This window comes from Aptenodytes patagonicus, chromosome Z (genome assembly GCF_965638725.1).
Source record: "Aptenodytes patagonicus chromosome Z, bAptPat1.pri.cur, whole genome shotgun sequence".
Classification (NCBI taxonomy): domain Eukaryota; kingdom Metazoa; phylum Chordata; class Aves; order Sphenisciformes; family Spheniscidae; genus Aptenodytes; species Aptenodytes patagonicus.
This window is the reverse complement of record NC_134982.1, coordinates 45155684-45170791: the sequence shown is the minus strand read 5'-3', so window position 1 is coordinate 45170791 and position 15108 is coordinate 45155684. Positions and strand designations below refer to the sequence as shown.

General features: G+C 35.3%; 1 protein-coding gene across 1 annotated transcript in view; it reads left to right on the top strand.

Annotated features, from left to right (window-relative positions):
* Positions 1-14191, top strand: part of RASEF (RAS and EF-hand domain containing) — a 37015-nt gene extending 22824 nt beyond the window's left edge. Inside the window, exons 10-17 of the mRNA XM_076362496.1 lie at positions 906-1140; positions 2183-2320; positions 2410-2557; positions 3520-3601; positions 4885-4999; positions 5859-5978; positions 6992-7068; positions 9027-14191. Coding sequence (XP_076218611.1) covers positions 906-1140; positions 2183-2320; positions 2410-2557; positions 3520-3601; positions 4885-4999; positions 5859-5978; positions 6992-7068; positions 9027-9135 — 1024 coding nt within the window. The 3' untranslated portion in view covers positions 9136-14191. The remainder of the gene's footprint in view (positions 1-905; positions 1141-2182; positions 2321-2409; positions 2558-3519; positions 3602-4884; positions 5000-5858; positions 5979-6991; positions 7069-9026) is intronic.
* The last annotated feature ends 917 nt before the right edge of the window (positions 14192-15108 follow it).

Here is a 15108-nt window from a genome sequence, read left to right as displayed (position 1 = left end):
AGTTTAGTGCTTCACATCCATTCCCAACAGGAGAGAGCCAAACTGGTTCTCTCTTCTCCACTGTGACTTGGAGACCTTTTCTACCTCACTTTAATTTGTGCCTGTCCCTGTCTTGCTGCAGGAGCAGAACAATGACTGTAGACATAGTAAACTTTTTTAAAAGATTGATTATTTTAAGATTCACTCTATTAATCTTTCTTTTCTGTAGTTTCATTCACATAAATAAAAACTGAATTGTTTTTCCTGTAAGCCATACTGTCATTGCTGCATCCATTTAAGTATTTTTATATTACAGCATCCAGAATGAAAAAAAAAAAAGCCTTTAAAGGAAGGGCGAGGGGAAAGAAAGGACTTTCATGTAAAACCTTAAGTTTTGTGTAGCCTACCAGACTGTAAGAAAACACGTTTCAGTGACTTCTTCCACCATTACTGATCTCCTGAACTCGGTTACCCCCTTTTCTGTATTTATAGCTGTTACTTATTGGCCTGTATGCCTCTGTGAGCAGATGCATTCATTTAAATCAGGTCCTTTTATGTGTCTTAGAATAGGCCAAAATTAGCTAAACCATCAGCTATCATTTTCTGCCTTTGATGTCTTCATAGTATGTAATTTTCTGAATCTTTTTTAAACAATTATTTTTTCTGTGTATGAATAAATAGACATTCTTACTGAGACTCAGGAAGTCGTCTTCAGTAACATAGATTATATAATTTAATCTGAGCATCCTAAGAGATAAGATTGAAAAAGAAATTATTTAGAAAGGCAAAATAGGCATTGACATATGTCTTAAACTTTATAGTTAGCATTTCTAAGTATTGACTATTCCAGAATGACTCAGGTTTTGTTGGGAAAACCAATTGTGGAATAATTTCTTCCCCCCCCGCTTCCAATATTTTCTTGTTAGATCGTCTCATTCTTCTTGTGTGGATGAAGATTATGATTCTTTAGCCCTTTGTGATCCTATGCAAAGGATAAACTGCGAAGTTGACAGCTTGCCTGAGAGCTGTTTTGACAGTGGTTTGTCTACCCTGAGAGATTCAAATGAGTATGATTCAGAAGTGGAATACAGGCATCAAAGGACTTTTCAAAGGTCACAGTGTATGCAAGAAAGCTTTGGTGGTGATGCTTCTGATACAGATGTAAGTGCCAGACTTCCTCCTTCTCTGAGAAACACCTTTGGTTGGAGACAAAATTAGTTTCCTGTTTTTAAAATGAAATGGATCTTCGCCCATAGGCCAGTTATTATTTGGCTTATATGCATGTAAATAAGATCAGTGACAGTTTTTTGGAGAATGCATAAATAGTTACTCCTCTTTAAAATAAAATGTTTGTTTTGAGATTTTTGATAGATTTTTGAGGTAGTAACTTTGTTTTTGAAGTACATGTGGTTTTTTAAGGTTGTTAAACAGCATGCAGACAGAAGCCCATTTTCTAATGATTAAAAAGCAGATACTAGAGAAGTAAAATAGGTTTCTGTTCACTTGCTCTTACTATGCTGTGGCAGTGAATGAAAAAATCACATATATGAGAAAAAGAATACTGTTAGTGCATACATTGACTTACACAGTAAGTCTCAGGGAATTTAGAAATGTAGGAAGGTGTTATTGTGTCCATTTTATTGTTAGTAAAAGGGAGAGCTTTACTGATGACTACATAGCAAGACTAGTATCAAGCACAGCAGAACACAGGGTTTTTTGTAAAGCAGATCCTTTACTGTGCGTTTAGTAGAGCCTCTGCAGTTGAAAATCCTATGAATAGTGCTGATTACAGCTGTGCTGTATTTAATTTAGCTTGAGTAGTAACAGCATAGAGAGTAACGTCTTGTAGGAAAATTCTTAATTTTTGTAAAATAAGCTTTGAAATAAAGTATTTATTTATTGTAATTATTTTTTTAAGCTGAAATTTTCCATATGGAAATTAATTTGCTCTATCTGGAAACTGTACTGAAAGCATGTATGCCAAACAGCAAACACATTTAAGGACCAAATGTAGGCTATAGTAAACAGCAAATGTGAGTAAGAACAGAATAATCACAGTATTTCAACTAGAACTGCACAGCTCTATTTGGTCATTTATCTCTGTTTAATCCAAACTGTTAAATGTTTTAAGCACTCTTAGCTGTGCCTTTCCAAAAAAGCATACTTTTTTCACCAGACCTAACACACTAGCTTGTACTTTCAGGTTCCAGAGATCAGGGATGAAGAAGCGTTCAGTCCTGATAACAGCAGCTCAGTATTAGACTGGAAGCCCTCACGACCAGTAAGTCGAAGCAGCTCAATTGCTTCAACAAGGAAATACATATCCGCTCTCACCCCTCAGGTAACCAGTTCTTTAGCAAAAAAAGAAGTGTTTGATATAGAGAATACTTTTTATGAGAGTTGAAATAGAGGAGTTCTTTCTATTTTCAGTCAGATGCAACTGAATGTACTCCGAAATACCCCAGTTCAGAGAAGGCTTACAAGATTGTTCTTGCTGGAGACGCAGCAGTGGGAAAATCCAGTTTCCTTACGAGACTTTGCAAGAATGAGTTTCGAGGCAATACCAGTGCAACCCTGGGTATAGTTGTTGTTCTTCTTAAAATGCTAAAGTGAATTTCATTGCTGTTCTGCAGAAGTGGGTGAAAAGATTACCCTCTGTGATTGCTTGCCAGGGTTTCCTGAATATACACATGCAGTTTCTTAGGCTGTGAGATCTCATTGAGTACTAAAGCTTAGAAGTGCCTAACTGCTGTTTGGAGTGGATAATAGGGTACTGCTCTAATTTATTTTCTCTTTGCAAAGCACAAAGCCTGTTCCTGAACAACACAAAGCACCAGAAAAGGGAGTTTCAGTGTAATGAACTTAGAATGTGTGTATGATCCTTTTTGCATTTCTCATTGCTTTCTTGTCTTCTCAGCTCTTTCCTCTGTCCTTAGTACTTCATACTATCCTTTGATGTTTTTCATACTATTATTTGTCTCCATTTCTTCAAAGTGTTATTGAAGCTTTGGTTTAAGTGCAGCTGGAGGGATTTCTGACTGACCTGTATATTATTATAGCTGTCAGCTAACAAACTTGCCTTACTGATTCCAAAGACTGAATTTTTGTCTTCCAATCAAATCACAGTTATATATTTGTTTTATTGCCCCTGAGTCAGGATTTTTGTTCTAATTTATCTTTTTCCTCCTTGGCATTTGAAATAAAGTCTGTTTTATAAAACATTTTCTCTTCCATAAAACTGTTTAGCAAAATAAAGCAGAGGGAGATCTTGTTTGCTGGTCATAATGCCAAATTTGTATCAATGCTTCTGGGAAAATGTGTGGGTAAAAATATTTCTTTAAATGTTTCTCTAAAGAAAAATTAAATACGTTCAGGGAATTATTGCAGTTCAAGGCTATGTGAACGACTGAAATCTGATAATCTATTAAAGGAGATGAATTTTGAAGTAACTGTTGTATATGGCACATAAGTTTTCATTTTCTGTGGGCTTTTTAAGGTTATTGATGTTTTTTATTAGACCATACACATTATCCTTTTCAGGTGTGGATTTTCAAATGAAAAGACTAATTGTTGATGGAGAACCAACAGTGCTACAACTGTGGGACACAGCTGGGCAGGAGAGGTTAGTGATTCTCTCTGCACTTATGTAATTTCAGTTGTTTTGTTTCTAAAAGACGTTTGCCTTTTTTCATGTAGGTGAAAAAAATTCCACTAAATATTATATGGCCCTATAGTAAGTCAGCATGGCCATATGTAAATGTGTATAAACAGATGTGATTTTGCTCTGCTGAGACCCCAAGACAGGTGGAGTATTTATTTGTTAGCTTTGGTGATGCCTGAGGTACTCTTTTCTCTCTGCAGAGAGAAATAGTTGAGGTTTACCACAACATTAATCATTTAAATCAGTATGGCCCTCTCTTGCAATACAAAAAGATGGAGTAGATGTACATTGTTCCTTCCATTTTTAGTCTTTAGCTTTCTTTGTCGTTACAGACCTGTATTTCTGAGCAGGCTTTGTCTCAGAGGTTCCCTTTCCTTCACCCTCCTCTCCTCTTCTTTCCTTGAAAGTCCCAATCCTGATTTACATTGTATTTAGTGTATGAAAACTTCTTCCCAAAGACTTTAAAAAGACTTATGGCGAATTTGTACAGATTGCTGAATGTATATCCAAGGTTCTTCAAATTATTGTGTAGAGTTTCCTCAAAATCCTATGACATCCTTACTTGAGAGCCATTACAGCTTTTGGGGCTTGTTAAGAGGTTAATCTAACACCTTGGAAGTCAGTTTAATCTGTTCATTGACTAAGACTTGTATTGGGCTGTATGTGTTTACTTTTGCCTGAATGAGTGATTATGTGAAGTAGGTAGCCAGAGGCCCAATCATTCTCCTCCCACATAATCAATTTATGAAGAATATTTTAATATATAATGTAAATACCTAGTTGCTGTACTTGATTGTTAAGTAGATTGTGTTATGTTAATGGCAAAGATGACTGTAACTGATGAATTCGTTCCTGGAATAAGTTTATTGGTTTCATATTTTTTCAAATGTGGCAGAGTAACCCACTCAATTTATGTAGTCATAGGTAAGTGAAAAAGCCTTGCCACCTAATCAAAAGTCCAGTGCAAAGCAGATTATTTGTAATAGATACACTGTAGATTGTTTTGATAAACAAATGTTGATTGCTGTTTAGGAGAGAATCCTGTGGATCCTTACAGAGCATTTGTAGACCTGCATCAGGAGTTTTCAAGAACTACTTATGAAAGAAGCTATTAGAAAACTCATCTCATAATGTGGAGAGAATCTTACTCAGTAGTGCAATAAAATAATGCTGTGTTCTTAATGATGTTAAATTGAATTCTTTTTTGATAATGTGGCCTTATGCAAATCTTTTTTTTCTGAAAGATTCCGAAGTATTGCTAAATCGTACTTCAGAAGAGCAGATGGTGTCTTACTGCTATATGACGTAACGTGTGAAAAAAGCTTTCTCAATGTGCGAGAATGGGTGGATATGATCGAGGTAAGACCCTTAAGTATATACAACTTACAAACTATGCTTCACTGCATTGTTAACCTTATTATTTATAAAATTTGAATATCTGTATATTGGAATTAGCCAGACTGCAGTCTCTCAGAGAAGTGAAAGCTACATCGAAGTCCTAAAGGTATACTGATGTATTTAGTTAGTGTTAAAACTGATATATCTTTTTGTATAAAAGGGTATTGTGTAATCACACTCTTCCCATTCACTTCCTTTTGAAATGAACATGAGACCCCATTTCAGATACCCTCTTGTGGATGGCTTGAGTATTCCTTGGAGTCTTCGCATTTTAAACCAATATGTTAGATTCTGTAAATTAGCTATAGCTCAAGTGAAATTTTCAGTATTTCTTTCTACTATTACTTCTTGTTTCTTTATTTGAATACAAATTTGCATTTAATGAAAAGGGATTTTCTCTTGTACCAGAGGTGTTTAATAGGAGGGAAAGTGATAAGCCAAATCTTTAATTCATCTTCTGAAAGCCATTTCTTTTAACCATGGTATAGGAGTTGGTCACTTTTCCCATAGGAATTTTGTTATATAGCATTTGGATACAGTAACCATTTCCATTAGATTAACTTAACACATGAAATTCCTTGTTGGGAAACAGGGCTTATGGGAATGGAAGCACATCTTTGTAGGCTGATGTTTAAGCTGGCTGCTTAAATATCGACTAGCTCATGAAAAGTTCTCAGCATGACTTTAGTAATTTGTCATTTTTTGTGATAGTGCGCAAGACTTTTTTTTGTGGGAAGGCAATCAGTATGACATGATGATGCTAGTTACTTTTTTGTATTCTGAGTGTTCTAACAATAAGGAAATAACATCCTCTTTACAGGATGCAACTCATGAGAATATTCCAATTATGATGGTGGGAAACAAAGCAGATCTCCGTCAAGCTGTTACAGAACAAGGGCAAAAATGTGTGCCTATCAACTATGGAGAAAAGCTGGCTATGGTAAGGTCCAAGTCTACCTCTTAATTAAATAGTCTTAAGAACTTTAGTCTGAAAACCATGTGAGAAACTAGTAAACAGAAGTCATTTTCTGGTCATTTGTTCAAATCTAGTAATTAGGATTCATGGCTACTTTTCATGAAAACGATCCTATTTTGATGCTGTTTGCTGGGCTAAATCACATCTCAGTGTCCACTGACCTGAACTTCATTATTGGCTGGGATAGTCTTCTCAGTCTTTATGGTTAAAAAGTGGATGGGCTAGGAGACTGAGTTTTTCTGCTGCCAAAGAGAAATTGCCAGTGCAAATATGAAGCACACTAGTGAGCATATGAGGCTTTTCACCTGGCTTGTGTCAGTCCAGCTTTTGAGTGGAATACTTTCGTCTTCAAGAGACTATCTTGTATTCCTGCCATGTCTGCAGAAAGAAAAAAGGAACTTTCTGCTATAAACAGAAGTGTGGACAAGTTTTCTGAATGTGTTTATATAGGGGATAGGGACTGCACATATCCCATATTTTGCAGAAAAAAATGTAGAATCTTTAGAGTCTTGAGTTGCTGAGTGCTTGCACAATTGGTTGATTATACTGGGGCAGATATCATGTCTGTTACTTATGGAATGATATTTCTGGTTAACCTAGAATACCAGATGCTGTAGTTTATGAGTAGCTAACAAGCTGGATTCAGTTACCTGTCCTAGCAACTCTCCTCCTATTTTGCAGTCTTGTGGACAAGAAGATTGAGTTTGGACATTAAGCCTATGATGTGTTTTTTATTCAGTTCATTAATTCAGACTATACTGAATATAAAAAAGATACAATTAAAAAGCAATTACTGTTTTTTTCACAGTACTAAAGTGTATATAGTGGAGAATGAAGAGTACCAGAAGAAATCCTGTTCATTTAAATGTGTGTCATCTTTCTTTGTGTTATTGAGTAAACCATTTGTAATTGAATATACATATTCACATGGGAACCATTTCAGATTAGTTGGCTTAACATTTTATTTTTACTCACAGACTTATAATGCTCTATTCTGTGAAACAAGTGCTAAAGACGGATCTAATATTGTAGAAGCAGTTCTTCATCTTGCTCGGTAAGTAGTCATGTTTCTATTTTTGAATAAACACATCTGAGTATATTTTAGAAAAAGGACATTAAATGTGAATATACATACAAAGACACACATGTACATTTAAAATTGTACCAACATCAAATTCAACAAACAAAATTTAAAAAAGAATACCATGTTAAATCTTTATAGACAAATGAAGACAGGATTTATTCTTAGTTTAATCAAGTAACATTTTTGCTTGCAAATGTTACAAAACTGTCTCAATAATTAATATTTAAATTAGAGCTCAGTTATGGAGCTCACGGTTTTAAAACCCATTTGGTGAATTAATTACATTTCTTAATAGTACATGGGTTTACTTTCTTAATTCTTTCTTAAATTAATTTCAAATGTGTATAATTCTATGTTTAATTAATTCTTAATTCTTTCACATATATTAATATATATTCAATTTTATTACTGACCATTGTAATCCCACATATTTTATTTGATGTACCTTTCTCTAAATTATTTAAAAGACAGAATTTCTGATTATATCAATTTAACAACCTGGTATTTCTGTGATAATGTGTGAGCCAAACATTACACTTCTACTACCTTTCCAAACCATTCTTGGTTACAATATAATTTTGAAGGGCTGACGGTGTGTAATGCATCCTCAGCCTCTGATTTTTCAGTTTAATACATGGAGCTCAAGGCCAGAATTACAAACCATATTTGTGTGATTTTTGCAGCAGCCTGAGGTAATAATCAAACTTTTTGACATTTGGTCAGTATTTGATTATTCATTGTTAAAATGCTACTGATTAACATGGCTTGAATACAAAACATTGGCTTTCTAGAGAGGATCATTGCTTCTTCACATGGGACTTTCAAGAGCACCTGTATTTCCAGGAAAATGCATCTGTTAGAGATGCAGCAAGAACGTAGGCATTTATTTGTCTGTCAGCATCAATGTGAAGTTAATTGCTGATTTGTTAAGTCATTCATTTCCAAGAACCTGGCCATGAATGCAGCAGTGGATTATGAAATTAGAGAACATACATAGCACAGTTGTATGACGTTAATCACAGTTGGAAAATTATCTCTAGTGTTCAAACATAATAATTTTGTTTAACTGTTTCAAGGATAAAAAAATGTTTTGGCAGTTGGAGCCTCTGTTCAGAATCTCAAAAAAAAAAAAAATTGTCATTTTTCTTTACAAGGTTCATTGATCCTCAGATGGTCTAGATGTTACCCAGAACCTTGGTCTGGAATGGTTGGCTGCAATTTCTTTACTCAAGTCTTAGTAATTTGTGTTCTTTGACAGAAGCATTTAATTTTGAAATAAAAATTTCTAAATGAACATTTCATTACCATTATGTTGAATAATACAGTATTCTGAGAGGAACTTAATGAATTTATTCTAGTAATATGAGGAGGACTTAAATTATTTTATACATATGTGTGTATATATATGAGCAAGAAATTTTAGAGCTGGCTTTTGACATTCTAGGGAGCCCATAGTAAGAATACAGATCAATAATCACTCATACATACACAACTTTTCAATCTGCATTTATAATAAAACATCCAGCAATGTGCATTTTTCCTCTGAGGGTAAATTTACACTTGAAATTGCAGTTATTTAGTTTTATACTTTCAACTGTGGACATATTCTGTTTCTATGGTAATATATTGAAGTAAACAAATTAAAGAAAAATTATCAAAAGAAAAGGAAAGGGAAAACAGAACATTGTGGAGTTATTACATATCAGAAATTATTATATTTCTATCACTAACTATGATTTGTATAGAAATATTGATATGATTGGAAACTTATGAGACATGTTGATTCTGTGAATGGTTAAAACCCATAGTTTTAACTATGCAATAGATGATGGTGAGCTCTGTAAGGTATACTGGAGAAATGGAACACTGAACATGAATAGAAATATATTGAGTGCATTTTTTTGTTTGTTTGGTTGTTTTTTTTACAGTGAAGTGCGAAAACGAAGTGATAATCAAGATGATACGAGGTCAGTAACCAGCCTGGCTGGGACACCTGTCAAAAAATCGGCACTCATGAAAAACTGTTGCAATGTTTAAGTGACAGATACGTTTCCTGACCTAAATAACTTGTATATTTAAAAAAAAAAATGAAGGATTTCAATAACATACTCTTTTTATTGTGAATTTATATGTTTGTGTATTTAGAAATTGCACATCATGTTAAAAATCCAGACTCTACTTTCTGGTCATTCATATTTATGCACTTGCTTTGCCCCATAGACTCTCTTTTCACTTTTCTTAAGTAATATAAGTCAATGAAGTGAGCTCAGAATCAATGCTACAGTAGTCACTGCATACAATATTGTAATATATTTTATCTTCTTTACCTGTTTGTTTCTTTATGGGCTCAATATTTCTTACATACAGAACATGATAATATCATATATCACTCATAGGAAAAGAAAAAATTACAGCTTCAATTAATTTAATCTCTTTTTGCTCATGTTGGCTTATCTAGTTTTTTGAAGGCCTTAAGTTATATGTTGATGAAACATTTTCTGAGAAAACCCCAAACTATTAAAAGGTTGCCTAGATCCAGGTAAAACCCGAAGTTAAGGGCAGGAAGCAGAATGGTCTCTGTCGGGAGAAGACAGTGGCAGGTGCATGGAGTTCTGGTGTAATTTCGCAAAAGTTGGTGAGTTAGAATTTATGTAATTTTGTGAGTTGGGGTTTGATTCAGATACATCTGATCCTACACAGCTCAGAAGTGAAAGGAACATTAGCATGGACCATTACTGTTCAAAATTCCAGTGAGACTATAATACCTGTGATATGTAGGATTACTGAGATGAAGTAATGATCCAATACCTGCCTGTTTGTTTAGACTAGATCATTATTAGTATTACAGAGAGATATGGGTTGTAATTTTTTCCTTGTTTTTCAAATGTCTTCCATTCAGACACTAACTGAGGGATTGTAATAGTATAGAGGAGTCTGTTTTAATGGATATTCTTTATGCATTTTTGAAGTTTTAAACCTGCAGGTGAAAGAATTGCTGCGCATGCACAAGCATCTGTATAATCTGTTCATTGAAAGAAGTCCCGGAAATGAACAGCAACCACTTGCCTTAATGAGAATTCCTTTGCCTGATTTTAGGAAAATTCTGAGAAACTCACCAGTGGGTGGTAGCTTTAGGTGTCAGCATCTCTAAAAACTGAGTTATTATTGCTTGTAATAGTTTCCAACAACCCTATAGTGTAGTAAAAATTGTAGGTATTTCTACAGTTAACAATCATGATCCAATTCTTCTTAGCTTTTACTAATTTTGATGGGAATGAGATAGGGCGTCTTCAGAGCCAGCAAACCATTTCAGTCTTTTCTGTGTATATTAATAAAACAGCTCCAGGCTGAAACCTAGCTCAGTAAATCAACCTTGGATAAAGTTTTATGGACTGATTGGAAACCCGTATGACTAGCAGCTGTTACTGCATTTTATCAACACTATATTTGAACACAGTATAGCCTGTGCTGTGTTATCAATTTTATAAAATGTGGAGTTCTCAGAAACAGGATGGTTCATCATTTAAAGAAAAATACAGTTCTAAAGTAGGAAGAGCAGTGTTTTTAGACATCCTTTCAAACCTCTAGATCAGAGCAGCTAATCCTCAAGTAACTATCTGAAAGCTTATTCTTAACAAGACAGAGAAATCTAATGACAGAAGGAATAAGACATTTTATTTCACTGTGTTGTACTTCAGCCCTAGAAGAGAAAACATGTTTGGTGTCCTTTTTGAAGTACTAAGAGACTCTTCACACACTACCTTATTCCACGCAGGAGACTTTAGGGTTGTAGCATCTTCCCACGCTGCAGTACAAGAGGCCTCACTGTAGTCCTGAGACTTATCTGGAGCAGGTCGCAGAGAATGAAGGAGATGCAAGTGTACCAGGAATATGCCTGGTCACATATGTATTGTTTACTATTAACCTTGTATTATTTAAACAAGAAAATTACAGCTGTAATTAGCTTCTCTGAGGAGAAAACCATCCTTAACTGAGCACATTGATGAGGGCCTCTTCTGTGTTCTTTGTGTGTAAAAGCTTTTCTCTCTCTCTCCAAAGGAGTGAAATGGAAGTAGAATTAATGTGGGTTGTACTTGCAGATAGTTCTTCCTGCAGCACTAGGGAGGAGAGAAGGAGATGATCCAGCACTTTTTTTCTGAAGTGTAAGCTTACAACAGGTAGGCATTTGCATTTTATCAGGATGAGAAGGTCATGATTATAAGCTGTTACTTACATTCCAAAATATTGCTCCTTCAGTGTTATTAACTTCTGTTAACTTGTAGGTCTCAGACTGAGGCTCAGTGTTCTATATGAGTCTCCTGAACCACAGTGTTTCACCAGCTCTGTGGTCTTGGCCTGCAGTAAATGAGGTGAAAGATGTTTGCCTAAACCTTGTTGACACACCTGCATGAGCAAAACATTTTGGTTGGATAAAGAGAATCACGTAAAGTTGTTTGCAAGAAGGATTTCTGGAAGTGGTTTTGTCCAACCTCCCAAGCACCCAAGCAGAGATGGACTGTTGCCAGCCCTAGATCAGGTTAGCTGTGGGTTTGGCTAGCCAGGCTGTGAAAATCCCCAAAGACAGAGATTCCACCACCATTCTGGGCAACCTGTTCCTGTGCTTTGACTCCCCTTCTGGATAAAAATTTCTCTCCATATCCAACCTCAGTTTCCCAAGTGGCTATGAATTTGTAGCTATTTCCCCTCATTATATCATCTCCTGCTACCTAGAAGAGTTTGGCTGTGATCTTGGTAACTCCCCTTTCAGTATCTGTAGGCTATTAGATCCCCCTTGGCCTTCTCTTCACCAGTATAATAACGTCGTGAGGTACCTCTTGCAAATGGGGGTTCCACATCCCAGAGTTAGCAGTGTGCGTGCATGTGCAGTAATTGCTTTCATATCTAAGATTCTTATTGTACAGAGAGTGCCATGTGAATGTCCATGCCTGTAGAGAGCCTGGTTGAAGGATGTGAGTTCAGGGACTTGCCTTCACACCCATTTTTTTCTCTCTGCAGATTTGGGCCATTGATGTTTTGGGTACTTTTATTTTAATGACCAAAATCTCTCTTGTGTTATTTGGCCAAATTATATAAACTGGATCCCTTTTTTTAAGCTCTGTAATTTTTATGTGTCATGTAAAGCAACTTTAATTTGAAACAGTGTTGTTTTTTAAATAAGATTCAGTGTTGGAAACTGTTAACAAAGTTTTACCTTGGAGTAGTTTTCTGGTCAATGTCTAAAGTACTAAAAAAGCACTACCAAATGGGGATGTAGCTATAGCTCAGTTGGAACTGATTTTAGAAATCCTATGATGATCAGCTCCATCAAGTCTGAATATTCACATAATACCATGTAGAATTCATGTTAAAGCAAAAGAACTTGGAAAAAAATTATTAAATTTAGAAATTAAAGCATGTATTTATACATGGAAATAATGAATATATAAAGTTTTCTGTTGTTTTGCTTTGAAAGGTTACCTTGCCTTCTACCTAAAATGTAAAATGGCAAACATCAGCTTTATGCTCTGACATGGTTGCACTATTGTACTTCAAATGTTTTTATGGTTTTGTTTAGTACATAAGAACTATTCATTTAATCGCACAAAGTTATTTTTTTTAGTTAGTGGATGTGTTCCCTTAATACATGTATTTATTTGAAAAGGAAAGGCCTTTCATGTTTTTCCTCATGATCTGTAAATAAATTATTTTTATTCAGTTGACACAGAAGTATTATTTTATCCTGTATTATTTTTGACCCTTTTTAATTGTTGCGTAGTACGCATTTCTGAGGCAATAATTTCTGTGAGATGCTCTGAAAATGTTTTAATCACGTAAGTTCTTGTAACCACTTTGTGCCTGTTTAGCATACATTAGTGGCTTAATAAGACAAGCTGCAGCTTCTTTTAATTGTTCTTAGAAGTACAGTTATGGCCTAACATGGTTTAAGTATTTTTCCGTGTAACTATTTTTGTATTGACTACAAAATCCTCTATTATTTTAGGAAAACTAAATTACAGTTTTAAATCTGTATAGCCTGTTAAAATGTATTCCAAGGAAAATACCTACAGCCACCCCTGCAAGTAGCATCATGTAGATGTGCACCCATGCAGATCCCCAATTAAGCTAATAGGCTCTGCGGTAGCGCAGGCAATCTGTTTTTTTTTTTTTCTTTTTTCCCCAATCCACTGCTGTAGAACAATGCTAGGTAACTTTTTAGGGAAAAATATTTCAGTGAAAGATCCCTAATTCGTAAACCAAAGGGAGATATTTACTCATATATTCAAGGCACTTTATTATGTTACAAAGAAACCTACTTCCAAGATGTTTCTGACTGTGTTAGGTAATTAAAAAAATGGACCAATATCTTATGTGCAGTCCAAATGCCCTTTACCGCTACTCCTGCCAGATTTGATATAGCATGTAATGCTATCCCTCTGACCCTGTCCAGGCTACTTATGGATTGGAGAAGCTTTTTACAGCACCAGTTATTTTAGTATTTCTCTCCCACTGTATTACTATTAGACCTAAACCTTTCTTATTAGGACTGGTAACATCAATATTCATCATTATTCTTTTTTTTTTTCACCTATCTTGTTTTGTGAGAAAACTCTTATTGTAAAAGAAAATTTGACTCAGATATGTGGAATGTAGGTTCAAATGTGTTACTCAGTTTGTAAAAAGAAGTCTTTTTTCTACAATTTCTGCTCTTTGAGTTATGGCTATAGATACCTGGGTTTATAGGAAATTAGTCATTAGGTGACTGAGTAACAAATAAACCCAAGCTGTGAAGGTTTCCCACTGAATATGAAGTGAAGTATTTAAAATAGAAGTGTATTTTCATACTAGTATGAGGAAAACAGTCAGTGCCAACTGCATGTGTCAACTTTTAATAAAAGTCTGTATATTATATAAATAAGGCTCTAAATTGTGAAAACTTTTGAAACTTCATACTGTTTACAAGTAAAACTGTGGTGTTCATGCAGTTTGTTCCTCCTCAAAACTACAGGTCACCGCATTCACTGTACATATATATGTTTAAAAAGAACTACACATTTTCTGTATTACAAATTGCTCTATAATAAAATATGCTTCAATAGCCATTTTTCTTCAGTGTATTTTCTTTTTGTCAGTGGCAATGAGCAGCAGTCCGGCGTAGCATCTGTGACCTGTCAGCTTAATGTCATTAGGGTACACCAATTTCTGTGGCCAACAGCATACAAGAGTGATGCAACCACTGGTATCTCTGGCTGCCTCCAACTTCTTAGCCTCAATGAACAGTCATCAACTTATATCTGAGCTGAGAGATGTCCCTCACTGTGAGTCCCAAATAAGTCTTGAAATTATGCTGCTCTGTCTGTTTACAGAGATACTTTAGCCACTCTGTCTCTAACCACTAATATGTGATATTGGTAAGGTAAGAAAGACAAGGAAAAAAATAGCCAAAAGTAATAAGCCTATTGCAAATATGCTTTATATAAGGCTCAAGACTTCAAATAGAAAATACTTAGGGGTCCAGATGTCAAAGAAAAAACTGCCCCAAAACCCAAGTTAAAAGCTCCTTCAAGTAAAATTGGCAACTTTAAATGTTATCATAGAATCACAGAATCATTTAAGTTGGAAAAGACCCTTAAGATCATTGAGTCCAACCGTACCCTAACACTACCAAGTCTACCACTAAACCATGTCCCTAAGCACCACGTCTACACGTGTTTTAAATACCTCCAGGGGTGGTGACTCAACCACTTCCCTGGGCAGCCTGTTCCAATGCTTGACAACCCTTTTGGTGAAGAAATTTTTCCTAATATCCAATTTAAACCTCCCCTGGCACAACCTGAGGCCATTTTCTCTTGTCCTATTGCTTGATACCTGGGAGAAAAGACCGACACCCACCTCGCTACAACCTCCTTTCAGGTAGTTGGAGAGAGCAATCAGGTCTTCCCTCAGCCTCCTTTTCTCCAGGCTAAACAACCCCAGTTCCCTCAGCCACTCCTCATAAGACTTGTTCTCTAG